This window comes from Aedes aegypti, chromosome 2 (assembly GCF_002204515.2).
Source record: "Aedes aegypti strain LVP_AGWG chromosome 2, AaegL5.0 Primary Assembly, whole genome shotgun sequence".
Taxonomy (NCBI): Eukaryota; Metazoa; Arthropoda; class Insecta; order Diptera; family Culicidae; genus Aedes; species Aedes aegypti.
Window position 1 is genome coordinate 16316274 of NC_035108.1, and position 26573 is coordinate 16342846.

A 26573-nucleotide genomic window follows, 5' to 3' on the forward strand; every position below is an offset into this window, starting at 1 on the left:
CCAGAAACATAAAAGCTCATTACTCAAAGACAACCGCACCAAATTTCTTCATTTTTTCACAACATACTAGCATTAATGTATCATTCCGGAAAGTGAACATTCGAATACGATAAAAAGTCTGTAGCCTGAGTAACGTGGGTTATGGTTAACGCGTCAGTCTCCCAAGGAATTTTGGAATATCTCCGGATCAACATGACCAATCATCAATTTCGACACAGATTCTGAAACTTTAAGAGTTATACCAGTGTCTTGAAATACATTAATTTTACAATATTTTTTACAATACAATAAAATTAAGAAGAATGAACATTTAGAGCAACATCATAAAACGTGTTATTTTATGTCATACACTACCCACCATAAGTATGGAATCGCGTATTGCAACACTCATACTGTATATTGCAGCACCTTGAAAAGTTTAGCATCACCTAAAATAAATATTATCGCGTGATTCTGACGTGCTAGATCAATGTATTTTTGAGGTCATCTTAAAAAATAAGTCTTTGCGCCCCTGTGATTTTTTTTTATTTTCGTTCAAAAAACTTTTATCACTGGATTTTTTGTGATGCTAAACTTAAAAGTGCTGCAATACTCAGTATTGCAACGATTCCATATTTATGGTGGGTAGTGTATATGAAAAAGGTTTTTGATGGACACCTTTCAAACTAAGTAAAACTCTTGTGAATGTTGCAAATGCATTAAATTGACTATTAAAAACTATTGCTGCAGTGAAAACATTCGAATTTACTGAAATCGAACCATTTTCAGATTGTGTCCGGTATTGGGAGCCACCTGGGAGGGAGGCACAGATAATACAGGGGATAGGCAAAATTTTGCCCAAATTCAAATGCTTATAACTTTATGAAAAATGGATGAAATTGGATGCATCTGGAAGCAGTCGACGGCAAATTTGGTCCAGTTTTAGGAACTTCCTTGGCCATGCATATTGGCCACTGGACACCGGAGATGTTCCGGATTTTCTGAGGTCATGTCCAAATGTCATTTTTTCTGTCGCTTGTATTTTTGTGTGGTGTAAAGTTAGATAGATGTTTGCAATTTTCCTAGAAACTAGAACTAATAGGAAGTTGAATGCCACCGGACGCATTAAGATTGGTTGGAAATCTTCAGAAATATGACCATTTCCGTAAAACTGGTTCCGGAAAGCATGGTCAGTCATGTTTGTATTTCCAATCATGTAAATATTATCCGGAGCTATATCCAAGTGGACATCAACCTTAAAAATGATGTTTCCTGCAGCGTATTCAGAACCATTAGATGCACAGACCACTCTATAGAAGGTTCCAGGTACACTGAGGGAAGTGGTCAATTAGGAACATATCCGGAACCATATCAATATGGGCATCAAACTTCATTATTTTCAAAGGTTATACTTTCCGAAGCATTTCCAGCATCACCGGCTGCCATAACCACTTTATAGTAGGTTCCAGGTGCCCCGGGGGATGTGGCCAATTCGGAACATGTCCGTTCATCTGTTTAGAATCACATTCTACCATAAACAGTAAGATCCATGTGACTTGGAAAATGGCGAGCATTTTCAGAACCATAAGATATAATAATCACTCTATAGTATATTCCAGGGGCTCCTAGAGATGTGGCCAACTCGAAACATGACCTCATCCCCCAGGGCCCATGGAACCTACTATACAGTGGTCATATAAATAAGTTGCGCTGTAAATACTTCTACTAGCATCACCTTCAAAAATCTTGATGTTTTTACCCATATTAATGTGTTTTCGGGCATGTTTTGAATTGGCCACATCCCCGGGGCACCTGGAATCTACTATAAAGTGGTCATGGCAGCCGGTGGTGCTGGAAATGCTTCGGAAAGCATAACCTTTGAAAATCATGAAGTTTGAAAATCATGATATTGATATGGTTCCAGATATGATCCTAATTGACCACTTCCCCCAGGGCACCTGGAACCTTCTATAGAGTGGTCTGTGCATCTAATGGTTCTGAATACGCTGCAGGAAACATCATTTTTAAGGTTGATGTCCACTTGGATATAGCTCCGGATAATATTTACATGATTGGAAATACAAACATGACTGACCATGCTTTCCGGAACCAGTTTTACGGAAATGGTCATATTTCTGAAAATTTCCAACCAATCTTAATGCGTCCGGTGGCATTCAACTTCCTATTAGTTCTAGTTTCTAAGAAAATTGCAAACATCTATCTAACATTACACCGCACAAAAATACAAGCGACAGAAAAAATGACATTTGGACATGACCTCAGAAAATCCGGAACATCTCCGGTGTCCAGTGGCCAATATGCATGGCCAAGGAAGTTCCTAAAACTGGACCAAATTTGCCGTCGACTGCTTCCAGATGCATCCAATTTCATTCATTTTTCATAAAGTTATGAGCATTTGAATTTGGGCAAAATTTTGCCTATCCCAATCATTTTGCCTATCCCCTGTACACACGAAATTTGATGCAAAGTTTTTCCAAACTGCTAGATAACTCCGGTTTGCATACGACAATCAAGGCAGGCTTGGTGAACATCGCTAGTTTTCATTTGTTGTGTACCTTCGATCTTTCTGGACAAACATTGAAGAAGGACCATAGTTATCTATGCGTTATATTTCCATTTTTATTGAAAACAGTAAAGAGATGCGTATTCCTATACATTAAATTAAATTAGACTAGAGGGTGCTCACGTGACGATACTTTTGAATGTGCATGAATTGATTCTCATTCGATTTTTGTTAGCTTTGATAAAATGCAAACATATGCTTTGATTAATTACGCGCATTTTTCATGTTTGTCCATTGTTTAAGATCCGGGCTCACTGTGACAGTTCGTGACAGCAAAATCTCGGCTCACTTTGACGTAGAGAAATTTTGTATCGGTTTCTCCCTCCCAGGGAGCCACCTTTTATGATTGGCCAATTTGGTACTAGATTTTTTTTTTTAAATAAAATAGTTTTACTAGAAATTCCTTCGAGATAATATACAGTAGTCTCTACAGCGATTTCTCCAGGAATTCCACTAGGGATATCAGCAGAGATTCCTCCAGTGATTCCTCTGGGAAGAACTTTTGACCACTATGATTTTTGGGACCAGCCGATTCATGCAGGCATTCCTCCATGGATTATAAATAGATTCCTCGAGTAAAATTTTTAAGGGATTCCTTCAGGAATTTCTACAAGGATTATTCCAGAAATTTTTCCAGATATTCCACCAGGAATAGCGATTTATGATCATATACTTTCAGAGGTCCTCCAGAGATTCCTTCAAGGATTCATCCAGGAAGAACTCTAAAGGGATCCTTGCAGAGATGTCACCAGGAGTTACACTAGAACAACCTCTTCAAGGATTACTCCAAATATTTCATCAGAAATTACTGCATGGATTCCTCCAAGGAAACATGTAGGGATATCCCCATATCCATAGATTCCTCCAGGAATCGCTCCAGGGGTTCCATCAGGAAATTCTCCAGGGATTCTACAAAAAATTACTTAAGGAATGTTTCGAGGGATTCTTCCAGGAATTCCTTGAGGAATATCATCTGGTAAATCGCCACGTGAATCAATCCAAGGAATTTTCCTGATTCCCTCAGAAATTTCTTCAGAGATTCGTTCTAGCTATCTAAAACATCCTCCGGGAATTCTTCTAGAGATTCCTCCAAAGATTACTCATGGAATCATCCTACAAGAATTTTATCAGAGAATACTCCAAGGATTCGTTAGGAAAATCTCGAACTAGATACTTCTAGGAAAATCCCTTCATGGATTCCTCCAAATATTTCTCCAGAAATTACTCAATGGATTCCTCTGAGCATTATCCATTTATTTCTCCAAAAATATCTCTGCATGGATTTATTCCACCTAATCTTCACAGTGATTCTTCTAGTAATCCCTACAACGATTCCTTCTTAGATGCTTCCAGGGATTCTTGCAGTTATTTACCCAGGTAATCCTTCAGAGATTCCATACGGGAATTTCTCCAGAGACTCATCCAGAGATTCTTCCAGGAAAATCTCTACAGCGATTTCACCCAGAAATTTAACCAGCAATTTCTTCAGGAATTTCTCCAAGAATTACTCCTGAAAAATCTATACATGGGTTCCTTTAAAAATTGTTCCAGAGATTCCTTCAGGAATTCCTCCAGAGATTTCCTCGGGTATTCATCTAGAGACTCCTTCAAAATTTGTTTCTAAGAATTATTTCTAAGGATTTTTACGGAGATTAAGCAAGAATTCCTCAACAGATTCTCCCAGAGATTCTTCTAGAGATTATTATAAGAATTCTTACAAGTAATACTACAGAAATTTCTCCATATTTTTTTTTCTAGAGGGCATCATCCAGGTCTTCATGAAACTTCCTAGAGATTCCTCCACGGATGGCTCAACGAATTCTCCAGCGATTCCTCAAGGAGTTTTTCCGGGGGCTTTAAAAATTCTATAGTAAAAAAGGAGATTATAGAGTAATTTTTGGGAAAATTATTGGGGGAATGCCTGGAGGCACTCTTACGTTAATTACTGACTAAATCTTTGGAGGAATTCATAAAGGAATCTCTACAAGAATTTTGTACAGGAATTTTCGGAGGGTAATAACGAATCACTGAAAAAAATCTCGAGGAGTTCCTGGAGAATTACTTGGAAAAGTTTTTTGAGTGATTAAGGTGAAGATAAATCGAAGCCAAACCTCAAATTTTCAAAATCACGGATCTGGAGAACCAAACATCCGTTTAAGCTGAAAACTTAATCGATTGGTCACTCGCTGGTGGTGACCAATCGATTAAGTTTTCAGGATAAACGAATGTTTGGTTCTCCAGATCCGTGCTCTTGAAAATTTGAGGTTTGGCTTCGATTCATCTTCACCTTAATGTAGCAATTTTCTTGGAGACACCCTTGGAGAATCCTTGAAGGAAAATCAAAGTAATTTCTTGTAGAATTGCTGGAGGAATTTTTGTCAGGATCTCAGAAGAAATTCCTGGTAGAATCTCTGAACAAATCTCTGGAATAATTCCTGAAGGAATCTTGAGAGGTCTACCAAGGGAAATTCATGCAAGTTGCTTAGATGAAATTCTAGAGAAACAACAATAATTCTTTAAGTTGCCTGGAGGAGTTTCTGGATAAACCCAAGAATTTGTTGTAGAAATTTTCCTGGTGTAATCTTTGGATGAATCTCTGAAAACATTGCTTGAGGAAGCCCTAAACAAATTTCAAAAGAAAACGTTTGAAGAATCCTTGAAGAAATCTATGAATGAATCCCTGGAATAATTGCTTGAGAAGTTCGCGGAGAAATTCCAGTCGAAAAAAAAAATCGTGTTCGATAATCTTCGATTTGGATTAAATTTTGCACATGTTTTTGGTATGGTAGAATAAGTGTTTTTCATAAAAAAAATTGATCATTTTGGCACAAGAATAACTTTTGAAAATGGCCTATAAATCTTTAAATGCAAATTACTTTAAATTAACACCAAAGCTGTTGATTTTAGAGAAAAATGTTCTATTAAGAAGTTGTAGTGAGCCGTTTGGATACAAGAAAAAAATATACGCCGAAACAATATTTTATATTTTTCATGAAAAATTCTAAAATATTACTTAAATTTTAAATTATACAAAACCCTTATTTTTAATTAGATGAAAACACTTTTTAACCATTTTTTATATTTTTTAAATTTTTACCATAGGATCTGGATAGTAAACAGATATTTGTGACAAAGTTTCATGATTGGGAAATTTTTATTAAAAAGTTTTTCCAAAAACAACTTTTGGTCGATTTTCAAAGTTTTTTTTTTGTCAAAATAAATACGTTCTGATGATTCAATAAAAATCTTGAAATTATTGTGAACCATAATGATTATCTTGATCCCTTAGAAGTAACCATTTTAAAATTATCTTAAATGTCATGCAAAAATATTGGGGTCTTCCTTAGCCGAGTGGTTAGAGCCCGCGGCTACAAAGCAAAGCCATGCTGAAGGTGTCTGGGTTCAATTCCCGGTCGGTCCAGGATCTTTTCGTAATGGAAATTTCCTTGACTTCCCTGGGCATAGAGTATCATCGTACCTGCCACACGATATACGAATGCGAAAATGGCAACTTTGGCATAGAAAGCTCTCAGTTAATAACTGGGGAAGTGCTCATAAGAACACTAACTTGAGACGCAGGCTCTGTCCCAGTGGGGACGTTAATGCCAAGAAGAAGAAGAAGAAGTCATGCAAAAAATATAAATAAATAATAAGATAGGTCATTTTCATTAGTTATTCGCGATTCTCCATCAAGAAAAATAAGTAAGTGACGAAAAATATGGCCTAGACTCCCGAAAACGTATTGTTTTTGACGGAGAAGTGCGAATTAATGAAAATGGCCTATTTTATTGTTTGAATAATAAATTTTGCATTGAAATTTTTCTATGGCAACATGTGCAAAATCTACTGCAAATCAAAGATGGTCGAGTTCTGTGACTGAGCAATTTGACATGGAATCCTATGGAAGAATAACAGAAACTCTTAGCACATCTTGTAGAGATTTTCCTGCCGAAGACCCTGGAATAATCATTGTAGGAGGAACACCTGACAGAATTGCTGAAGATATTTCAGGAGCCCTGTCAGTCCCGGTCAAAAAAAAAGCTAGTAACGATCAAAAGTTCTCCCTGAAGGATTTCTCGGAGGAATCTCTGGCGAAATGCCTGGAGAAATCGCTGTGGGGATTGAGGTAGAGATTTTATTGGAGGAATTTCTGGGACAATCCTTGGAAGAAACTTCGAAGGAATTCCTGAATAAATGGTTGTTAGAAACATAGAAGATATTTCGGGAGTAGGAGGAATCTGCAGGATTTCCTGACGAAATTCCTGGAGATATATTTGAACAGGTCTCAAAATTTTGTTTGCGGCCGAAGTTCTTATTCGTCAGTGAAGTGATAAAACGTCATTTTACTTAGAAATTCAATACATGAATGATGACTTGTCCAATGATGCCGATTTGTTAACTATCAACGGTTATGGGTATTCGGATATAGTTATGTAATGTTTGTGAGGCCAAGATAACCATAGCGGTAAATACGCAGTTTTTCAGCAAGACACAATAAGAATGTTATGTTTGGTATTTGGCAGGGTGTCTACCGTTTTGATTCAAATTACGGACACTTAAGGCCTCAGTGAAGTGTAACTCATCAGAAAGCATATTAAATGAATCATTATTTATGATTCCGCCACGTTAATGAGCCTTCAAAACAATTAACTTGAATGGTGGATGAAGATTTTGATTTCGCAACACGAATAAATAAATAGAAATGTGTTGACTTTCCATCATTCTTTTTTTTTGTTTTCTATCTTTATTAACGAGATTTTTAGCCCTGGGCTAGTTCATCTCGGGACCAACGGCTTTACTTCCCTTCCGAAGGAAGTCGTCACTAAAATTTTTAGTGACTATCTCGGGGATGGGATTCGATCCCAGGTCCTCGGCGTAAGAGGCGCGTGTTCTAACCACTACACCAGGTCCGTCCCCTTTTCCATCATTCTTATTTCGGACGCTTTCATAATTTTGCCTCGTATTCCGGACATTTGGATTTGAATTCCGGACAGCCCATGAAAATCATAGATAGAAAAGTCAAATCATTAATTGAGATTGGCAAACCACTAAAAAGTCGTACACAGCTAAAAATATGTTGTATTTTCATGCACATATTTGGAGCATCAAAATAAACTCAAATGTCAACGACAAATCGCTTATTTATCAATCGAAAGCACTTTAAGTTTACACGATCATGTAACATTCAAGCATTTTTAGTTGAAAATTAAACGTGATGCTGTAACAATAGATGAATTTAATTTACTTTTACTATTTTCTTCTATTAATGCTACATTGTAATTTAAATATGTTTATCTGTGTATAAGGCAGCTGAGCATAATAAATTTTCATAGATATCTACGAAAAATGTTGACTAAAACGAGCCTCGAAAGTGAGAACTGAGCGGCAAAAATTGAAACATTTCTTGTGAAATATTTTTCATACAAAGTACTGTGTCCGGAATTTGAAGCTGTCCGTAATATGAATCAAAACGGTGTTTAGATCTGGATGAATAATCATTAATGAATTTTTGAGATTGTTACAAAGTCATAGGTCATTTTTGATGACCCTTAATGTATAATGTGTCACTTTTTTTGTAGCGCCACAACTAGAGGTCGCTGAAAGCTTGTTTTAGTCCGAAAATATTCGTTTTCAGAAATAGGAAAAGTCAGAAAATTTCAGATTTCTATCTGTTCTCTCTACAAATTTACAGCTCCTACGAGTGCTGGTTGGCCAAAAATGAGAAAATTCTAACGTGTCTTTTCAGCACATATTCAAATTTGAATAATTTTTTTGTCAATCAAAAATAACATTCAGAGGTCCACGATTTCCAAGTACACCATGCACAACCCCTCAAAATGGCAACATTGACCACTCGTGCCGCAAAGTGGATGGAAAAGCTTTCCACCGGCGGCCGCGAAAAGGATGAAACTGAGTGCCACTCGTTTGCCGAGTCCTTGCGAGTGCACGAACCTCATTATGCATCGACGTCGAAAACATTCCGCCCGAACACCGCTCGGTTGAGTTGAGCTTCAGCAGTAAACGTGAGTGGATGCTGAAGGTTTTCCGCGTCGCGTTTTCCCATTTTGTAACCAAAGTAGCTCCTGTTTTTTTTTGGGGAATCCCACAGGAAGACTTCCTATTACCTAACGAGCGGTAGAAGTTTATGAATGAAAACCGAAAATCGATAATTGCTGCAGGTTCTATTCCGGGGGAAGAGTGTGCATTTTTGTGGTTCCAGTGAAATCGTCAATTAGAATCCGGAGGAATCTAGTTCAGGGAAAAGTATGAAGAACATCGAAACGCCATAAGCAACATTGAGCCATTAAATGTGAAATTCTCTCAAGTGTGGGTGGGTGGTTATGAAGCGATATTAGAGTTTGCCTATGCATGTGACATAGTGAGAGAAGACTGCTTAGAGAAACCATTTAAAAAGTGACTGTGCTTGCAAGAGTTTCGACCTGATTTGCTATCACGTTCATGGCGGTCGTCGCTGAGGATTATTATAAGAGTATAGAGTTATGCTAGGAATCGATTCTGATTATTTCAGCCCTTGTTGCTGTGACTGTCACCTGCACTCCTGATGGGTTTCTATTATACTGTACAGGACAACATATTATCCTTTCTTCCATTCACATGTTCATTCATCTCTCGATTCTCGGTATCGTGCTGGAAACGGTTTTATTATAAAGCACATCATATTCTGCCTGTAGTCTAATGATTACGGTGGTGGGTCTGCATCATGCATTTTCTATTATTAGTCATTCATGAATGAGGACACATACCTAGATATGAAGATAGTTTTGTTCAGCTGTGCAAAAAAAAATATCTTTCAAGCTGTGGGGAGGATAAATAACAATGAGTCCATACATCGTCATTAGCATTCTGGTGTTTCTCCGACATTAATAACAAATGAAACTGTGCTGGAGTTTCAGATTCACTAGTTGAACGTTCTCCACAAGTGGGGTATTATGAAGGGTGGTTCAAGTTTAGTTGAGATGTTTTACAGACACACAGAGAAATATAGTAGCCATATTTTATTTGTGCTGTTTTAAGGACCAGTTGCAGTAGATTGGGAATGTAAAATAGACTAGTTTTCGAGAGATCTGAAACACTCATTGCTCTTGAAATTCACTGCGTAACAATTTTGTCCTATTCATCAAAATACCGCTATTCGCTTAATTGAAAACTGCTAAATCCTTTGCCGTTTTTGAGAATATCATAGCACGTAAAGTTTTTGAATGGCATGTAAGTCTACCAGCATGTATGGCGATTTATTTACTCAATTTACCACAGAATTCAATTTTACATATTTACATATAATTAAGTATTATAATTACAAAATTTATAATACTTTCGATAAAAAAAGTTTTTATTGCTTTAGAAAATTATTGTACATGTCATATGAAAGATAGAAAGAATGTTGTATAAAGACTTCAAGAATGTTAAAAAAATGAATTAAACCAAATTTATTTGTGTAATTTCGACCAAAATGCTTACATGGAAATTTAAGTTCTATTTTGCATATTTGGTGGATTAGATTATAAAAAAGTTTGACAAACTATAGAGTTAGTGTACTCTTAGTAGACGGACATTTTTGGCTATGAAGGTCAGGAGCTATTTATCTACGTATCATTGATTGAAATTCAAGCTCCCATGCACTATAGCATTGAAATAAACATTGTTTTATTAAACTAAATAAAGGAAGAATTAAAAAAAAACCTGTTTTGTTTTGGAGAGCGAATCAGATATAATAATCTTAAATTTACATTTTCAGTTGTAAATGCAAAACTATTTTTTGCCATAACTTTATTTCTGTTTTTTTTTTTGCCAAAGTCTGTGAACGACTTTTAGAACTTCAGAAAACGCAAATTTCCATGCAAAAAGTTTGTTAATAACTGTTTTAGTTTAAAGTTTTTGAAGTTTTTCTGATAAAAATTCTTTGTTTTTCAAAGCATTTTGTTGGAGTTACAAAAATAAAACATCTGTTATTTTTTTATATAATATACAATTTTATTTCCGTCAAAATATATGTATTATATTTGCCCAATCAGAGGTATTCACAATCAAAGTAAACGTGTTTTTGCAAGAAAAACAGTAGTAGGGAAAAAGATAACAAGTTCCTTCGCTCACCAAATTACGCATTTTTCAAAGCTTTCAAGACATTAGAATTGAAAACACTGGACCCAGAAAACCAGTTTTCTTTGGACCATTCTATGTCACCATAGGAAAACAGCTCTAAGAGCTACAAAGTGGCTTCAAATTGGATAGACTACAACTTTGCTGAAGAATGTATTCTTTAATTTCTACAAATACGGAAGTTAGTTATAGCATTTCTATGAAAATGTGGACCATCGTAATTTTCAATAACACCAAACACAGGACTTAAGTAATACGAACAATTTTGTAGAAGACTGTTTTCGTCTAATGTTTCATTCTACTAAAGCTCAGAATGCACATTTCCGCGTAAAACTGCTTCCTGGACGGTAACGAAGGAGTAACTTCCCAAGATAAAAAGTACATTATAACATAACATCGTTTTTTATATACTTTTTTTTATTCTGATGAAGTGACTAAGGAAAGTCAAAGGATTTTTCCAAATTCTATATCAGTGGTTCCCAACCTATTCAAGGTTGCGCCCCCTTTGGGCAAACATTTCTCGCATACTCTGAAATAACGCCCTAAAAGCCATTGGTAGCCACCTGTGTAGCTCGTTGTTTCTGAGCAGAAGACGGAATAAGCATCCAAACCAACATCACGGGCAGGTAGATAATTATCCTTTCTTCCCCATAGCGTTGTTAAATAGCATGAAAATCCATTCAAATGCTCAGAAACAACGAGCTACACTCATGGTTACCAATGGCTTTTAGGGCGAGATGAGAAGTTATGCGAGATTTCATAATATTACTCTAGAAGAGAGCAATTCTCGCTGAAACCAGGCCGCCATCGGCATCCATCGTTAGAATTCCAATTTTATGTCACTGATCTCTAGTACATGCTAAAACTAAAGGGTGGTCCTTTCGGTTTTCTCAAATTGGTGGACCCCTCGTGCGCCAGCTCGTTAAACAGTTTGCGGAAAAGCGCATTTTTTGATAAATCTTCGATATTTCTTCACTTGATATGTCTCATATTTAGCTTTCATCTGAGACTACTAACATTTTGGCGGCCATTTTTAATTTGGCCGCCATCTTGAATTTTGAAAGAAAACTCTTTTTTACCATTCGCGGTCGCTCGTTTAGAATTCTGAAATCACCATCAGAAACCTGAGAAAAAAACTGAGTAAGATAGGCTACAAAAACTAGGTCAGTAATGGTATTTACCATATCAAATGAACGATTTTCTAAATCATGTTCTACGATTTGGACGAATCTTTGACAAAAGTTCGAAAGGACAGATGGTCGAAAGGACAAAAGGTCGGAAAACATGAAAGAAGGTACAACAGGTCGAAAATCTATTTTTAAAGAAGGAAAAATTTCCCACCAAGCAAAACATTTTCGACCTTTTGTCCTTTAAACGTTTTATCTTTCGATCTTTTGTCCATAAACCGATTTGGACATAATATGGCGAGTGCATTAATTAAAAACATATTTTTGTACAACAAAGAAACAAGCTTTCAATCGTTGGTGTTTTCTTCGAGTCGAGTGAAGAATAAGAGCATTAATTTGAGAGAGAAAAAAACTGGCGGCCATCTTGGATTTTGACGCCATTTTGATTTTGAGTTGCAGAAGAAGTTTTTCACCTTGTTAGCACTCAACATGTTGAGTTTCGAGGCTCTAGGTTAAAGTTAATATTAATTATGCATTTAGAGTAAAGCTAATACAGTAATCTCCCGATTTTGTCAGCCCAATGCTGCATTTAGGGTTGACATAATCGGAAAAAAAGCTAAAATCGGGAAAAAAATTGACTGGTTTCAATTTTTTATTTGAACTTCGTTTATGATTTTTTAATGTTTATAGTGTACATTGTTCAGTTTTTTGAATAATTATTAAAAATTTCATTTGAATATGCAATTTTTTATATTTTTTAAATAAGTACTGGCATCCATTGCCCGTTTCTATATAGGTACTGTATTTATGTTTTCTATAAGTATGTTTAAAAAATGATTCATGTAAATTCTTGAATAGGCTGATATGGGGCAACAGTGATCATCCATGTACATAATGATCGATTTTATTCATAATGTTGTTAATTTCTAGAATCGTGGCCCCTTAAGCCAAATATGAAGGCCAAAGTCTTACAAGTCATATACCTTCTGGATAATTTTAAAATAAAAAAAAGTGAATGAAAGAGAAAAACCTGAGACGAGATTCGCGGAGACGGTCTTCTTTTTCTGTGATTGGGGAGTTTTTTCTTATTCTACTCAGTGTGTACATCAATCTTGCGCAAGCCGTTCAAGCTCTCACATGACTATCGCAGCAAAAAACTTTTGCGTTTGCATCACACCTAAGCATAAACGGCATTTTGAGTGAAATTTCATGCCAGCAAAGGTATAGCAAACATTATAAATAACTAATTTTGTGTATACATTTATCAGCATCTTTGGAAAAACTGCTCCGCTGACTGAGATTTTTAATAATAGTTTATTTTGAATACAATACTTTTCACTTTTCCAACCATTAAAGCGACGGGCTGCATTTGACATTTCATGACAGCGGTATCTGGGCTGCATATGACGTTGATATTTTTCCTCTTCGCGAGTCTCTCTCAGAGAAAAACCATTCATGCATTTTTGAACAATTTCATTGTACTCTCCAAACCAAAGTAACACAAAATCAGGCGTTTCTAGACCAATGCTTGAAAATTCTTTTAACAATTGATTGTGTGCTAATTTTAGCTGCATCTCTCAGATTTCAAAAAATAAAATAAATAAATAAATAAATAAATAAATAAATAAATAAATAAATAAATAAATAAATATATTTTTGTGAAAAACGAGAACAAATAATCCAACGAGTACTTTTTCAGAATATATTAAAATTATCCATATAACCTGTAGGTCCAGAAGGGCTTGATTTTGTGTAAATCGTACTCAATTTTGTGTCGTTTAAGCGTGTCATGTATTCCGACAATTCAAATGTTTTTCGACAAGCTTCTATTGCAAAATCCCAAATGTTGGATTAAGGTGAAACATGTCCGAATCCAAACATGGCTGTCACAATGGCCGCCCCTACTCACGATTTCAAAAGCACTAATCTGCAGAAATGCACAAAGTCGATCTTCTTATTTTAAACTTTATGCTAGTCAACATATCTAAAATAGAAATTGCACTGTCGTTTGATGCTTCTTTCGCTAGATTTGTGCCTACAAAGTTTTGGATCACAATTGAATTTGGATTCTAAGCTATTTCACGTTTAGTGGACTGGGCTGATTAAACGAGTCTACTGACGTCATTTTACTTCCGTTGGATCAAGAAGATTACTATTGATAGGGAAATAATGCTGGAACAGCATAGAAGTTTCTCTGTTTTTTAATTCATAGTTTTTTTTCTCCCTGATTTTGATCATCGTTGAATATAGAAAGAATGTAATACCTCAATTATATATAATAAGTACTCTCAAATTACAACTATATGTTTTTTTTTCAAACCAATCTGAATATTTGTATTCGTATATTACCCATTTTTAAGATAAAACCAATCAAACAGATAAATAGAACGAAAATGAGGTATCGTATTGTCGTCGGATTATGTTATTGTACATCATGAATCTAATATCCACGTAATGGCACCCGTGACAACTGTCACGCTATAAAATAGTTCTCGTTCTTTAGACGATTGTATAGACGTGGCTAAGGTGATAACTAGCTTTATGTTCCCAATCTGGATATACGTGTTTAGTATGATTAAAATAAATATAAATTGTATTACAAAAATCGGGTAAAAAAGAATTCTGAAATCGGGGGTAGAAAAAATCAGGTCAAAAAGGGTGCTAAAATCGAGGTAGATAAAATCGGGGGCTGACAAAATCAGGTCATTACTGTATTAACCCCTCTACCGGCAGCTACATTTATTACTCCTAAAAAAATATTCAAATCGCGATGACTTTTTTGTTTCTCGATGTTTTTGCACCATTTTTTTACGAGCTCTCAAAAAACTCATCTAGTTTTAGAACATGTGTTGATATTGATAATTGGTCATATGAATCCGGAGATATTCCAAAATTTCTTGGGGGATCGACGCGTAGCCATAACCCACGTGAATATCTCAGGCTACAGCATTTTTATCACATTCGTATGTTTGCTCCTCGGAATGATACATTAATGCGAGTATGTTTTGATAAAATGAAGCAATTTGGTGCTGCCGTCTTTGAGTAATGAGCATATATGTTTTTGGTACCACAATGGACAAATGAAGATCTTGAAAACTCTAAAAAACCTCATATCGTAGTTTTCAAATTTCTCCAAGAATACTGAACCGATTTGTATGATTTTTTCAGAGTAGCTCCTTATTACCTGGTATTGTAAAGTTCACATTTTTTTTTTTTTGATAAATTGACCAAAAACGAAATGGCCGCCAAAGACATTTTATATGAAGAATGTCGGTCCCCCAAAGAACATCAGAATACCTTCAAAACTAGATAACCAATGATTAACCTTCATCCAGCCAACATACTTTTCACATGCAAAAACTACACTAAAATGTGCATAACTTTTTTGATTCTCGATGGATTTTGTTGAAATTTTCAGATCTTCCCGAAAAACTCTTCTAGTTTATGGTCCAGGACACTTGGGAATATGGTCCACGTGGTTCCGGAGTTATTCCGGATTGTCTTGGGGTACCAAAATTGGCCACATCGTCCATTCAACGGATATCTCAAAACCCAGATGAGCTAGAAGGTTGATGTCTTCGGCAAAGTTGTTCAGCAAACTAAGGGCTATCCGTCAGTAACAATCTTAATTGGGAATTTATCCGCTAGGTGGCGCTAGTTACAAATTTTCTTCAATCTTTTATATCTCAAGATCCTGATGAGCTAGAAGGTTTGTATCTTTGGCAAAGATGTTCATCAGATTAAGAGCTATCAGGCAATAACAAAATTAAGTTGAGAATTTCTCCACTAGGTGGCGCCAGTTACAACTTTTCTTCAATCATCTATATCTAAAGATCTTGATGAGCTATAAGGTTGGTGTCTTCGGCGAAGTTGTTCAGCAGATCAAAAGCTATCTGGCAGCAATTAATCTAATTGGGAATTTATCCGCTAAGTGGCGTTAATAACAAATTATCTTCGATTTTATGTATCAAAAGTTAACAATCAGATCAATGTTGGGTGGCTCCAGTTTGTCTTCGACATAGTTGTTTACATCGTGGCAAAAATTTTAAATTCTCATAATTTTATGTTCGAGATTTTTCACGTTTGATTTGTAACTTACGCAGCTCAACAGCCACAATACATAAGTTGGATCATCAATTTGTTTTATATGCTTTTTTTCATTAAAAGCCTTATATTTTATTTACGAGATTTTTTGGTGGAGCCTTCCTTCACCGAGTGGTTAGAGTCCGCGGCTATAAAGCAAAGCCATTCTGAAGACATCTGGGTTAGATTCCCGTAGACCCAGGATCTTTTCGTAAGAGAAATTTCTTTGACTTCTCTGGGCATAGAGTATCATCGTACCTGCCATTCGATGTACAAATACTAAAAATGGCAACTTTGGCAATGAAAGCTCTCAGTTAATAACTGTGGAAGTTCTCATTGAACATTAAGCTCAGGTTCTGTCCTAGTGAGGACGTAATGCCAAGAAAAATAACGAGCTATGGGCTAGTTCATCTCGGGATCAACGGCTTTACTTCCCTTCAGAAGGAAGTTGTCACTAAAATTTGTAATGATTATCTCTCAGATGGGTCGTATCCCAAGTCCTAAGCGTATGTTTTAACGACTATACCGAGTCCATTTCCACATCACAGAAAGAAAAATCCATGTAAATTTCAGCGAAAAATTATGCACATAAAGGGAATGCCAGATATGTCGCAAATTTACATGACACATCGTGTAAAATTATATCAACATCGTGTAAATTTATGCGAATTGACGCGTAATCGGTTAGAGTCCATGCAAAATTACACGATGTTTAGCGGAAACTTACATGATGTTGATGTAATTTTACACGATGTGACGTGTAGATTTGCGACATATCTGGCATTCCCTTTATGTGCACGATTTTACGCTGAAATTTACACGGATTTTTCTTTCTGTGAGAGTCCTAATTCCTAGTTTTTCTGCTAGAATTATAACGAACCTTTCTAATGTAAACAATAACATTGGGTTTTGACAGACACTCAATGTGTTTCATGATTGAATATTTTTGACGGCATGAGCGTGAGCAAGTGATTTTGCATTTTTTTGGAGAACCTCATGGTTGAGATTTGAGTGTCGATGTACCAACACTGGATGTTCAATACATCAAGGGCAATCTGAAATGGAAAACTGAACCAATATTCATTCGCTATATGGTGCTAGTAACCTCTCCAATATTCTGAATTTGGTGAGCTGGTAATGCAATTGATTCAAAATTTATTCATTAGATATCACTAGTGATATTTTCATAGAACTTATCTAATTTAACAACATGATAAGCAGGAAGGTTAGTTTTTCGACAAATAATATTGGATGGCTGAAATCTACCTAATAGGGATCAAGTTGGTTTGAGTTTTAGTGGCGCTGCCGTATATTTTTGAGGAAGAATTTTATTCCAAGATCCTCGTACGCTAAAATATCGGTCTTTTAGGATTTTTTTCAAGCAACAAAAATCTTCCTTAAAACAATCCAACGGAAATGTTATAGACAACGGTTTAAATGCTCAACTTGATGCTCACCGCTAAGGTTTAAAGTTAGAGCAGTCTGGGTACAAGTAAATGCTTAAGTAATAACAAATAATGTCACTGATAATAAAACTTTTTGATTTTTTTTTGAGTTTTGAGTTATTAAAAACTCTGTGAGTTGATGTTCTTTAACACGATATCGAAAACATTAATTTACTGGGTTTGTGTGAAAAGTTATTTCCATGAATAATCAAAATTGAAGGGGATTCCTGTACCGAAAAAATCGATACTCAACGCGTAATGCTTATATATATATATGCACATAAATCAAAAAGCTATATGGAATAATTTTGTATGGCAAAATTGGCCAGATAAACTATACACTTCACGATATTAAAAATATATTCAGAGAAATATTTTTAGTACCGTTTGTACATAATGGAGAAAAACAAAAATCCCCACAAACGTCTTTTTCAAACAAACGTTTTGATATTCGGGAAATTTCTAGTAAAATATCTTTCTCAATAAATATTAAACGATTTTAATTATTTTGCTCAACTATAGGGATAATCGTAGCCGATAGTATATTCTTAAAATATTAGGAATTTTATCAGGATTAAAGGATAGCAAAAATCCTACCATCGCAGTCTAGAAATATATACTGTAGACAACAACCTTCCAGCGGATGAATTCAATCAAAATTTTCACCGCCAGATATAAAGTGCATGTTCGATTTTGGCAACATGCCAAAAAACCTTTATGATGCCCAAATCAAACCGTGCAAAATAAAACGGTTGTTTCAATTGAAACTTTTATCAACGTGATAATGACCACGAATTAAATTGAACACGGTAATTTTCGAGACGGCTCACAGAAATTTCGAGATTAGCACGATTGTTGACTGACTCATGATCCATTGTTTTGCATATGTACTCCCGTGTTGCCAAAATCAAACCATGCCAAAATAAAAAAAAAAACTTTGCCGAACATATAAACTTTCTCAATACATAGAAAAGAAATACTGTTATTGGCGCCACCTAGCAGATGAATTATCATTAATATTTTTTACCGCTAGCCTTCTAGCTCTTCACGATCTCAATATATAGCAGATTAAAACATTATTGCTAGCAACACCTAGTGGATGAATTCTCAACCGGATTGTGCACTGCTAAATATACCTTGATCTGTTGAACAAATTTACGGAAGACACCTTCTTTCTAGCTTATCGGAATCTCGAGACATATAATGGGGATTAATTTTTAATAAGGTTTGCAACTGCCCAAAAATCCTTGATCTGCTGAACAACTATGTCGAAAACACCAAACCTCTAGCTTATCAATATCTCGTGATGTAGGAGATTGAAGAAAATTTGTTACTAGCGCAAACTAGCGAATAATTTCCCAATCACTACCAGATAGCTCTTGGTCTACTAAACAACTTTGCCGAAGACACCAACCTTCTAGCCCACCAGGATCTTGAGATATAGAAGATTGAAGAAAATTTGTAACTAGCGCCACCTAGCGGATAAATTCCCAATTAAGATTGTTACTGACGGATAACTCTTGGTCTGCTGAATAACATTACCGAAGACTCCAACCTTCTAGCTCTCCAGGATCCTAAAATATAGAAGATCGAAGAAAATTTGTAACTAGTGCCACCTAGCGGAGAAAATCTAAACTAATTTTGTTATTGCCAGATAGCTCTTAGTCTGCTAAACACCTTTGCCGAAGACACCAACCTTCAGGCTCATCAGGATCTTGAGATAAAAAAGATTGAAGAAAAATTGTAACTGGCGCCACCTAGCGGAGAAATTCTTAGCTGATTTTGTTATTGTCAGATAGCCCTTAGTCTGATGAACAACTTTGCCGAAGACACCAACCTTCTAGCTCATCAGGATCTTGAGATATAGAAGATTGAAGAAAATTTGTAACTAGCGCCACCTTGCGGATAAATTCCCAATTAAGATTGTTACTGACGGATAGCCCTTAGTTTGCTGAACAACTTTGCCGAAGACATCAACCTTCTAGTTCATCTGGGTTTTGAGATATCCGTTGAATGGACGATGTGGCCAATTTTGGTACCCCAAGACAATCCGGAATAACTCCGGAACCACGTGGACCATATTCCCAAGTGTCCTGGACCATAAACTAGAAGAGTTTTTCGGGAAGTTCTGAAAATTTCAACAAAATCCATCGAGAAACAAAAAAGTTATGCACATTTTAGTGTATTTTTTGCATGTGAAAAGTATGATGGCTGGATGAAGGTTAATATCAACAAGGATTCTTAAACTAGAAGTGTTTTTTGAGGTCTTGTGAAAAATCGGTGCAAAAATATCGACAAACAAAAAAGTTACAGTAATCTCTCCCTTACTCGATATTGAAGGGACCATCGAGTTAGGGAGGTATCGAGTAACAGAACACAAAAGCAGTGCAACTGCGTTCCAAGGGACCATCGAGTTAGCCATGAAAACCAACTTTTACTATGGTTCTCTAACTCGATATCGAGATACGGAATATCGAGTAAGGGAGAGTTAACTGTATCACGACTTGAATATTTTTTTAGCGGTAAAAAATGAAGCTGCCGGTAGAGGGGTTAATATCAGTTAGCTCAAATATGTCCCTAACCAAAATTCGATAATTTTTGTAAGATGATAGCTATTATTGAATTTACATCAATAATAAGTCTTCATGTTGCCATAGCTTTGCGAACCCCTTGAGATGTTGTCACGGTCTCCTAGGGATCCGGTTGGGAAACGCTGTTCTATATATGTAATATAAAGGAAAGTATAAAACATTTTAGTAATAATTTCAAAAAAATTTGCATAACATTTTCCAAAAGTCATCAAAACTTTGAAGAACAGAAAAAGATGCTAAAAGGTAATTTACTTCAATTGGATTTTTCCTCCCAGGCTTATGAAAACGGATAATGTTGAAGAGAAACGCAATGAACTAGACGATTTTACTTATGGGGTAATCTGGTGTCTTCAGGAATATAATTGACTATTCAATTTTGTTTTCTTTATGGCGCTTTTTTATTTTATCGAATGAAGTTTCAGTCTGAGAAAAATGTCTTTGTTTTGCATTCAAATTTAGTGGTTTTCATATATTTTACATTCATTTTGCGAATCCCGAGATTCCTTACAGAACTTATATCCGTTTCCAGAAAAATCCCGAAATTTCTCAAATGTCGAGATTTTTTGTTCTGGGATGGACACTTTAGTTCGTATGAAACGTATGATGTTACTTGTTTAAAGAACTTCATAACTTCAGTTCAAGTAATCAAGTACTTCATCTTGAATGTTCTAACTTTTCTTTAATTAAACTCCGCCTATAGGTAACGTGAATGTCATTCAATCAAAACTGTTGCTGTAAATCTGAATTGATCAAATGTACATACTGTTCATAATGATTTGTGCTTTCTCTTTTGGTAGCAATCTAAGTTGCAATAATCTCTTATTGCTACTTGTAACCTTTCGAAAAAATGAGAGTCAATAAAAAAACAGCTGACATTTTTGATTGTATAATTGAGTATTGTATGTCTAGATGTTTGAGTGAATTCCGTACTACCTTCCAAAACTATTCCCTCATCTTTCCATCGAAGATGTTGCCTATTCTTCTAAGCATCTACCTATGTACATACATAAACGTCCTTATCGAAGTACAGTCAATTCGCGTTGTTCCCTCTTGTCGTTTGTAGATCTTGCGTGTACGATGTGTTTGTGTTGCTAGGCTTTGTTTCCTCTTATTTTGGGGGTGTATCTTTGTTTGTCTTGTCAAGAGTCGAGAATGTGAGGGGGGAAATTATCGATTGACTCAATTACGTGATACAATAACGAATTCAGGCGCGGTTTTATGCGTAAATATTTGAACACCGTGGAGTCGCAACGGAAATGGAATATACTGTTGGCAACAAAGTGGTAAATGCGAGGACATTGTTTTGAGCATAGACTCGTATTGAAATACAAGAATAAATATTGAATTGATTAATAGACACATATGAGAAATTATTAGAAGATGGAACATATCAGTATGAAATGGTTGAAAGCTAAATATTTAACAGCTTTGCAAAAAATAACAGCAATATTAAACTAACTGAATGTCTGACTTCTTTTCTGAGTTATTTTCCAGATGTTTAATAGAATGTTTTGATACTTGATTTAACGTTCATAATATTCGTTCAAACTATGGGTTCAGTATCTTCAAATTCACAAAGTAAGCCATTTGAAGGCTTAAGGCGCAAGAGAAAATGGCACAAAAGTCAGATCTGAAAAAAGCAGTTTTCTCCTTTTAAAACAACAAATTGATAAAAATACACAGCCTTTTTATTTGGCAAATGAGAGAGCTGTGTGTTTTTATTTTCATCGATTTGTCTATTTAAAAAGAGAAAACTGCTTTTTCAGTTTTGACTTTTATACCATTTTTACTTGGGCCTTAATACAGTTGATAACATAAGAATCTATTTATTCAAATAAATTGCCAAATGCTTTATAATATTAGCAATATCTTACAGTTGCATAAATATTAGATTGAACAGAATGGAGGAATAAACTGGTATTTTTTTATATTAAGTAGCACAGAATAATTAATCAAAAACACGACGGAACAAGTTAATGTATCAAGCCTTAAAGTATTGTTGTCTACATAATTTCAGGACGCTTAATCCAAAAATGTTACTGCACGTCTGGTTTTTGACATATTCCGTATTTATGTTTACGGCGGATCCAACTTTCGATCAAATCCTATTCGTTCGAATCCATGGTACATGGTCACTGAACTTTATTAAAGGACCTATGTGACAATGGGAGATTCTTTCCTTTCTCGCTCGCTTTTGATTATAACAGTGCAATACTAGAGCTTTTGGGAAGTTTTTCACTATGGATCGAAAGACAATGTCCTTGGTCAGCGTTTAATACAAAATTCTATCATTTCTATACATACATAAAAATGGACAATTTTAATATTATGTAATTTGTAAACCATGGTATGCTATGAAATGAAGAGATGTCCAAACTTCACTTTGCCAAAAATTAGACACGAATTTAATTTAATGGCGAATACGAATCTTGACAATCATAGTTCATAGTATACAATATTAGAGACTTGTATATCTTCCAGTGAAGCTTCAATCTGCATATCGAAAATAACTTGAAATTTGAATAGAAGAAAATGTTTTTGTTTAGAGCCTTGAGCCTTGAGCCTTGAGCCTGATTGGCCGCCCGTGGATGCTACTCCAGTATCGCCAGATCAGCTGCACTTACACAAGGAACCAACTGAATGACTGCTTGGGACTAACAGGCATCCTCAGTGTATAAGTGCTGGTGATTTTCTATTTTTAGGCGACAATGGTGCCTGCCACGTCAGAATGCAGACCAATGTGGGGAAGGGGGAGGAATTGATGATGCATTATACTGGCTCCCACGTAGACCGTATATACCACTGCATCTACGCCAGAACATGCGGGAGTGTATGGATTGAGGGAAAGGCATGGCAGAGAGGTTTGCTTTTGTGGTTAGCAGACTGCCTATGAATCAGCCGTAAGGAAAGCATGCGCGAGGAAGAATGGAAGCGTTAGGGAAACGGTTTCTTGTCCATCTCTGGTTCTAGCGTTTGCTATGAACGAATAGTTTGATTGTGATATATTTAGAATGGATTATAGAAGCTAGTGAGAGATATACAACTACAAAGTACGAGGAAAGGGACGGGCCTGGGATTGAACCCATGACCTTCTGCGTATGAAGCAGAAGCGGTAGCCATCAGACCACAAACCCCGTCATGAATAGAAGAAAATGTTTTTGTTTAAACATGAAAGTAACTACATAGATTTTAAGCAAGCTTTCAATTACGAAGTTTTATGTTATTTCCGACATGTAGGTAAACAATCTGGTATTAGGTTTCTTAGAAGCTAATATACAGCTCTCCAAGCTTGTGCTGTAGCTGGCTGTATGCTCAAAACCATAAATTTATTCCATTTTTGCAAAAAAATTAGCTTTGCAGGTAACACGATTCGCCATAACGCCCTGCTGCTAATTAAACTTAGCCAGCACTAGTTCTAGTAAGTTAACGCGGAAACGATTTATCGTCTTATTTTACGATCCGAGTAAAACTCATTAAGTGTGTTTTAGTGAAACGAATAAAAGTTGGGTGAAAACCATGGGACACAGAAACACAAAGACGGATACTAAGGGTAAAGAGTTTGGAAAGGGTAATTTGTGATTCCTAGCAGCTTGATACCGATAGGGCAACGAACGTCATAACGTGAGCACATCAAGACAAAACATTCTTTTCCGCACCCAGTATTATGGTAGGCTATGTATTGCTAACCGAGAAATAACCCCTTCTTCAATGGCAATTTTCTTCTGATTAGGAAAATCGTGCAGCCGAAAAACAGCGGGAATCATTAGGCTAGGACAAGCAAGCAGTTGGGAGACATTTTTGCTTACGTTTTCGTTTGTGTTTCATATTTGCATTACTATGGCTGGAAGTGTTTCCTATGAAAATGATGGACAGTATAATCATCTCAGGTAAATATAGTAGTGCTATCCTTTCTTCTGTACAAATTTCCTTAGTGTTACATTCAGACAACCTCTATGAACAAAACAGCGACACTTTGTACAATCCAACATTGCTTGTTACGAACAACGAACAAATTGCACAAACTAAATCAAACTGTTTTGCCTTCTCCTTTTTCCTTCTCATTGTACGATGTGAAACAATACTGCAACATATTTTCACGACACAAATGACATTCGCGAAATTGGAATTGCTGTGTTGTATGGATAATAAACTGCAAGTCCACGCTGCACAAAGATCCCTCACGTTGCTGTTGTATGCTTTCTGTCTGCTTTCTATGTATGCTCTTCTTTGGCACCGCCTTAATTGTATATGATATTGACCCCGTAACACCCTACAGGAAGTGTCTTTCAACTACCATTTCGAAGGACGACGCGTGCTTTCATTTCAAACTTTCCTCTCTACTGTCTCAGAATTTTCCGAACCGGAAATGAATCGTCGAATGCACTTGGTTATGGTATTAGATATTTTGAGTCCATCTGTTTTTCGAACCACGAAATATTTGAACACTCCTAAGCCACAGACAAACAGACGTAACACTACCGAAATCAGATCATGATGGTGTGAATTGGGCGATGGAAAACGATCTAAGTGTTACGTCTGTATGTCGGTGCCCAAGCCATGGGTTCCTCAGCATTGCTATTCCCGTAAGGCTCTCTAAAACCATGAACTGAATGTATAGCTAGCTATGGCTTAGTAGTTGAAAGGCAAACAGATCACCCTCATTTTTGTTTACTGCGAATCCTATTCGTTCGAATCCATGCCCACTTGATTTTGTTGGCGAATAGAAGCAATGTGCCACGAATACCAACAAACGGTCAATCTTACACAGGTCGATTTCCTCAGAATGAAAACGTATCGATGTTTGTTCGACACCATTTGAGCTTTCGAAAAACGTCAGTCAAACAAAGAAGTGCATATTTTTCAGCAATTTTGTTTATGTTTACTTTCTCACACAAACAAAATTAATATTGTGACAGTTCCCACAGCGAACAAAAAAAAAATCGTCAGCATTGCACTACTACGTAGACGATTGGATTGGTCTATGTAAAACGGTTTTCGATCGAAAGAGAATTCGAACATAAACAAGAATAAGGGTGATTAACATCATGTTCAAAACTTCGTATTTCATCTTGCCTAACCCGTTTTAACTTGCCCCTGTGTACCTTACCTTAATTGCAGAAGGTGTTCCTAAATTTTATCAACATCATTAAGGTGAAACAGTTTTGAATCAACTTCTAAGATTGCACAATGGTCGGAAAAAAGTGAAGTTTGGCCAAAACTATTTTTATCGCCTTAATCGATGAAATATGTAATCTGAATACGTTATTTGACGGTTTTGTTTTTTTGAGAAGGGGTCATTCACAAAATACGTAACTTCAAAAAAAAATATTTTTTTAAAAATAAAATTGGTACCAAATTGGACTCAAAGCACAAATTTTGTTTATATTTGATCGAGTTTGATCAAAATGTGTATAAATAGTGGTTAAATATATTTTTAATAAACTTTGTATGAAAAATATCGTCAAAATATATGTAAAATATTGAGTTATTCAAATAGCTCTAACTTGCAAATCAGCAAATTTCTGCAAAAATTTCAAAGGTTTTTTGTAAGATCTAAGGATGCTTTTTGATGTGCAATATTCGAAATGGTGGCGACATGACGCGACAAGAGTTGTTTTTCATGTTCAAAATCATCCAAATTACTGAAGTGTAATATTGAATAGTATTAAAACTTCAACCAAATATTTTTTTCCATCCTCATGCTCGATAAAAGTGTTGAACCATAAGCTTTCAGATAGTGGGTAACTTTGGGAAAATATTGCATTCCTAAATTATAAATTTCGTGCTTTATTTTATTGTTAAATTTTTCAATTTTTTGACTTCAGCCGATTTGCCGTCATAAAAGTCATAGAAATTTAAATTTTAGTTCAATTTCAATTAAGGATCATAATAATATAACACATGAGGTATATTTAAAAATTAAAAAAATCATAAAAATCTCAAAACAGTTTTTGGTAGTTTTGGCCGTCCCTTTATATGGAGCCCGACCATTGTGGATTGCACTAAAACTTCAAGGGTACAAATCTAGCGAAAAAAGCATCCAACAACCGTGCACTTTTTATTTTGGCTTTGTGCACTAGCAGAAAGCTTACAATAAGAAGATCAGAAACGTTTTCCAACTATTTCTCCAGTTTAGTGCCTCTGAAAACGGGAATAGGTGCACAAGTCGGCCATTGTGCCGGCCGTCTTTGGATTCCGAGATGTTACACCTTAAAACAATTGTAGGACAACAATTCAGGAAAAAAAAACTAATCTTAAGCAGGCAAAAACTGGTGCACATGCCTTAACTTCCAGTCATCCAATTTTCCATTAATTATATGTTGATACTCCATGACATTTCAGCCAGACTTTTTTTCGTCAAATTCTCGACAATTAAGTTGAATGTCACCCGATGTTACGTCCCTACCAAATTCCAAGCAAAAGTTTAACAATCTTGCGTCTCGTAATGTGTGCCAAGCATGTTCTCAAGTATCTATACACCTGCGTATATCTATATATCACTAATGTTTCCACAGTCACGGATCAACTTTTCCCCATACCCTAACAAAAACCTTTATGTAAGCTTCTCACTCCACGGCCGGCAACTGTCTTGAACATAGATAGATAACCTCTACCGGACGATGACAGTCGCTCCGAATCATCGTGG

The 26573-nt window shown here is 35.8% G+C and overlaps 1 protein-coding gene across 4 annotated transcripts in view; it reads left to right on the plus strand.

The window, feature by feature from the left end:
* LOC5575744 (oxysterol-binding protein-related protein 2) overlaps window positions 1–26573 on the plus strand; it is a 97710-nt gene that overhangs the window by 8266 nt on the left and 62871 nt on the right. The window contains exons 1-2 of one of the 4 annotated variants that reach the window (XM_021840022.1): window positions 8555–8894; window positions 23658–23814. The exons of 1 other annotated variant lie outside the window; for it this stretch is intronic. In XM_021840022.1, coding sequence (XP_021695714.1) covers window positions 23765–23814 — 50 coding nt within the window. In that variant the 5' untranslated portion in view covers window positions 8555–8894; window positions 23658–23764. Of the gene's footprint in view, window positions 1–8554; window positions 8895–23657; window positions 23815–26573 lie in introns of those variants that run through there. 2 more of the 4 variants (XM_021840021.1, XM_021840023.1) reach the window with 2 other exon arrangements.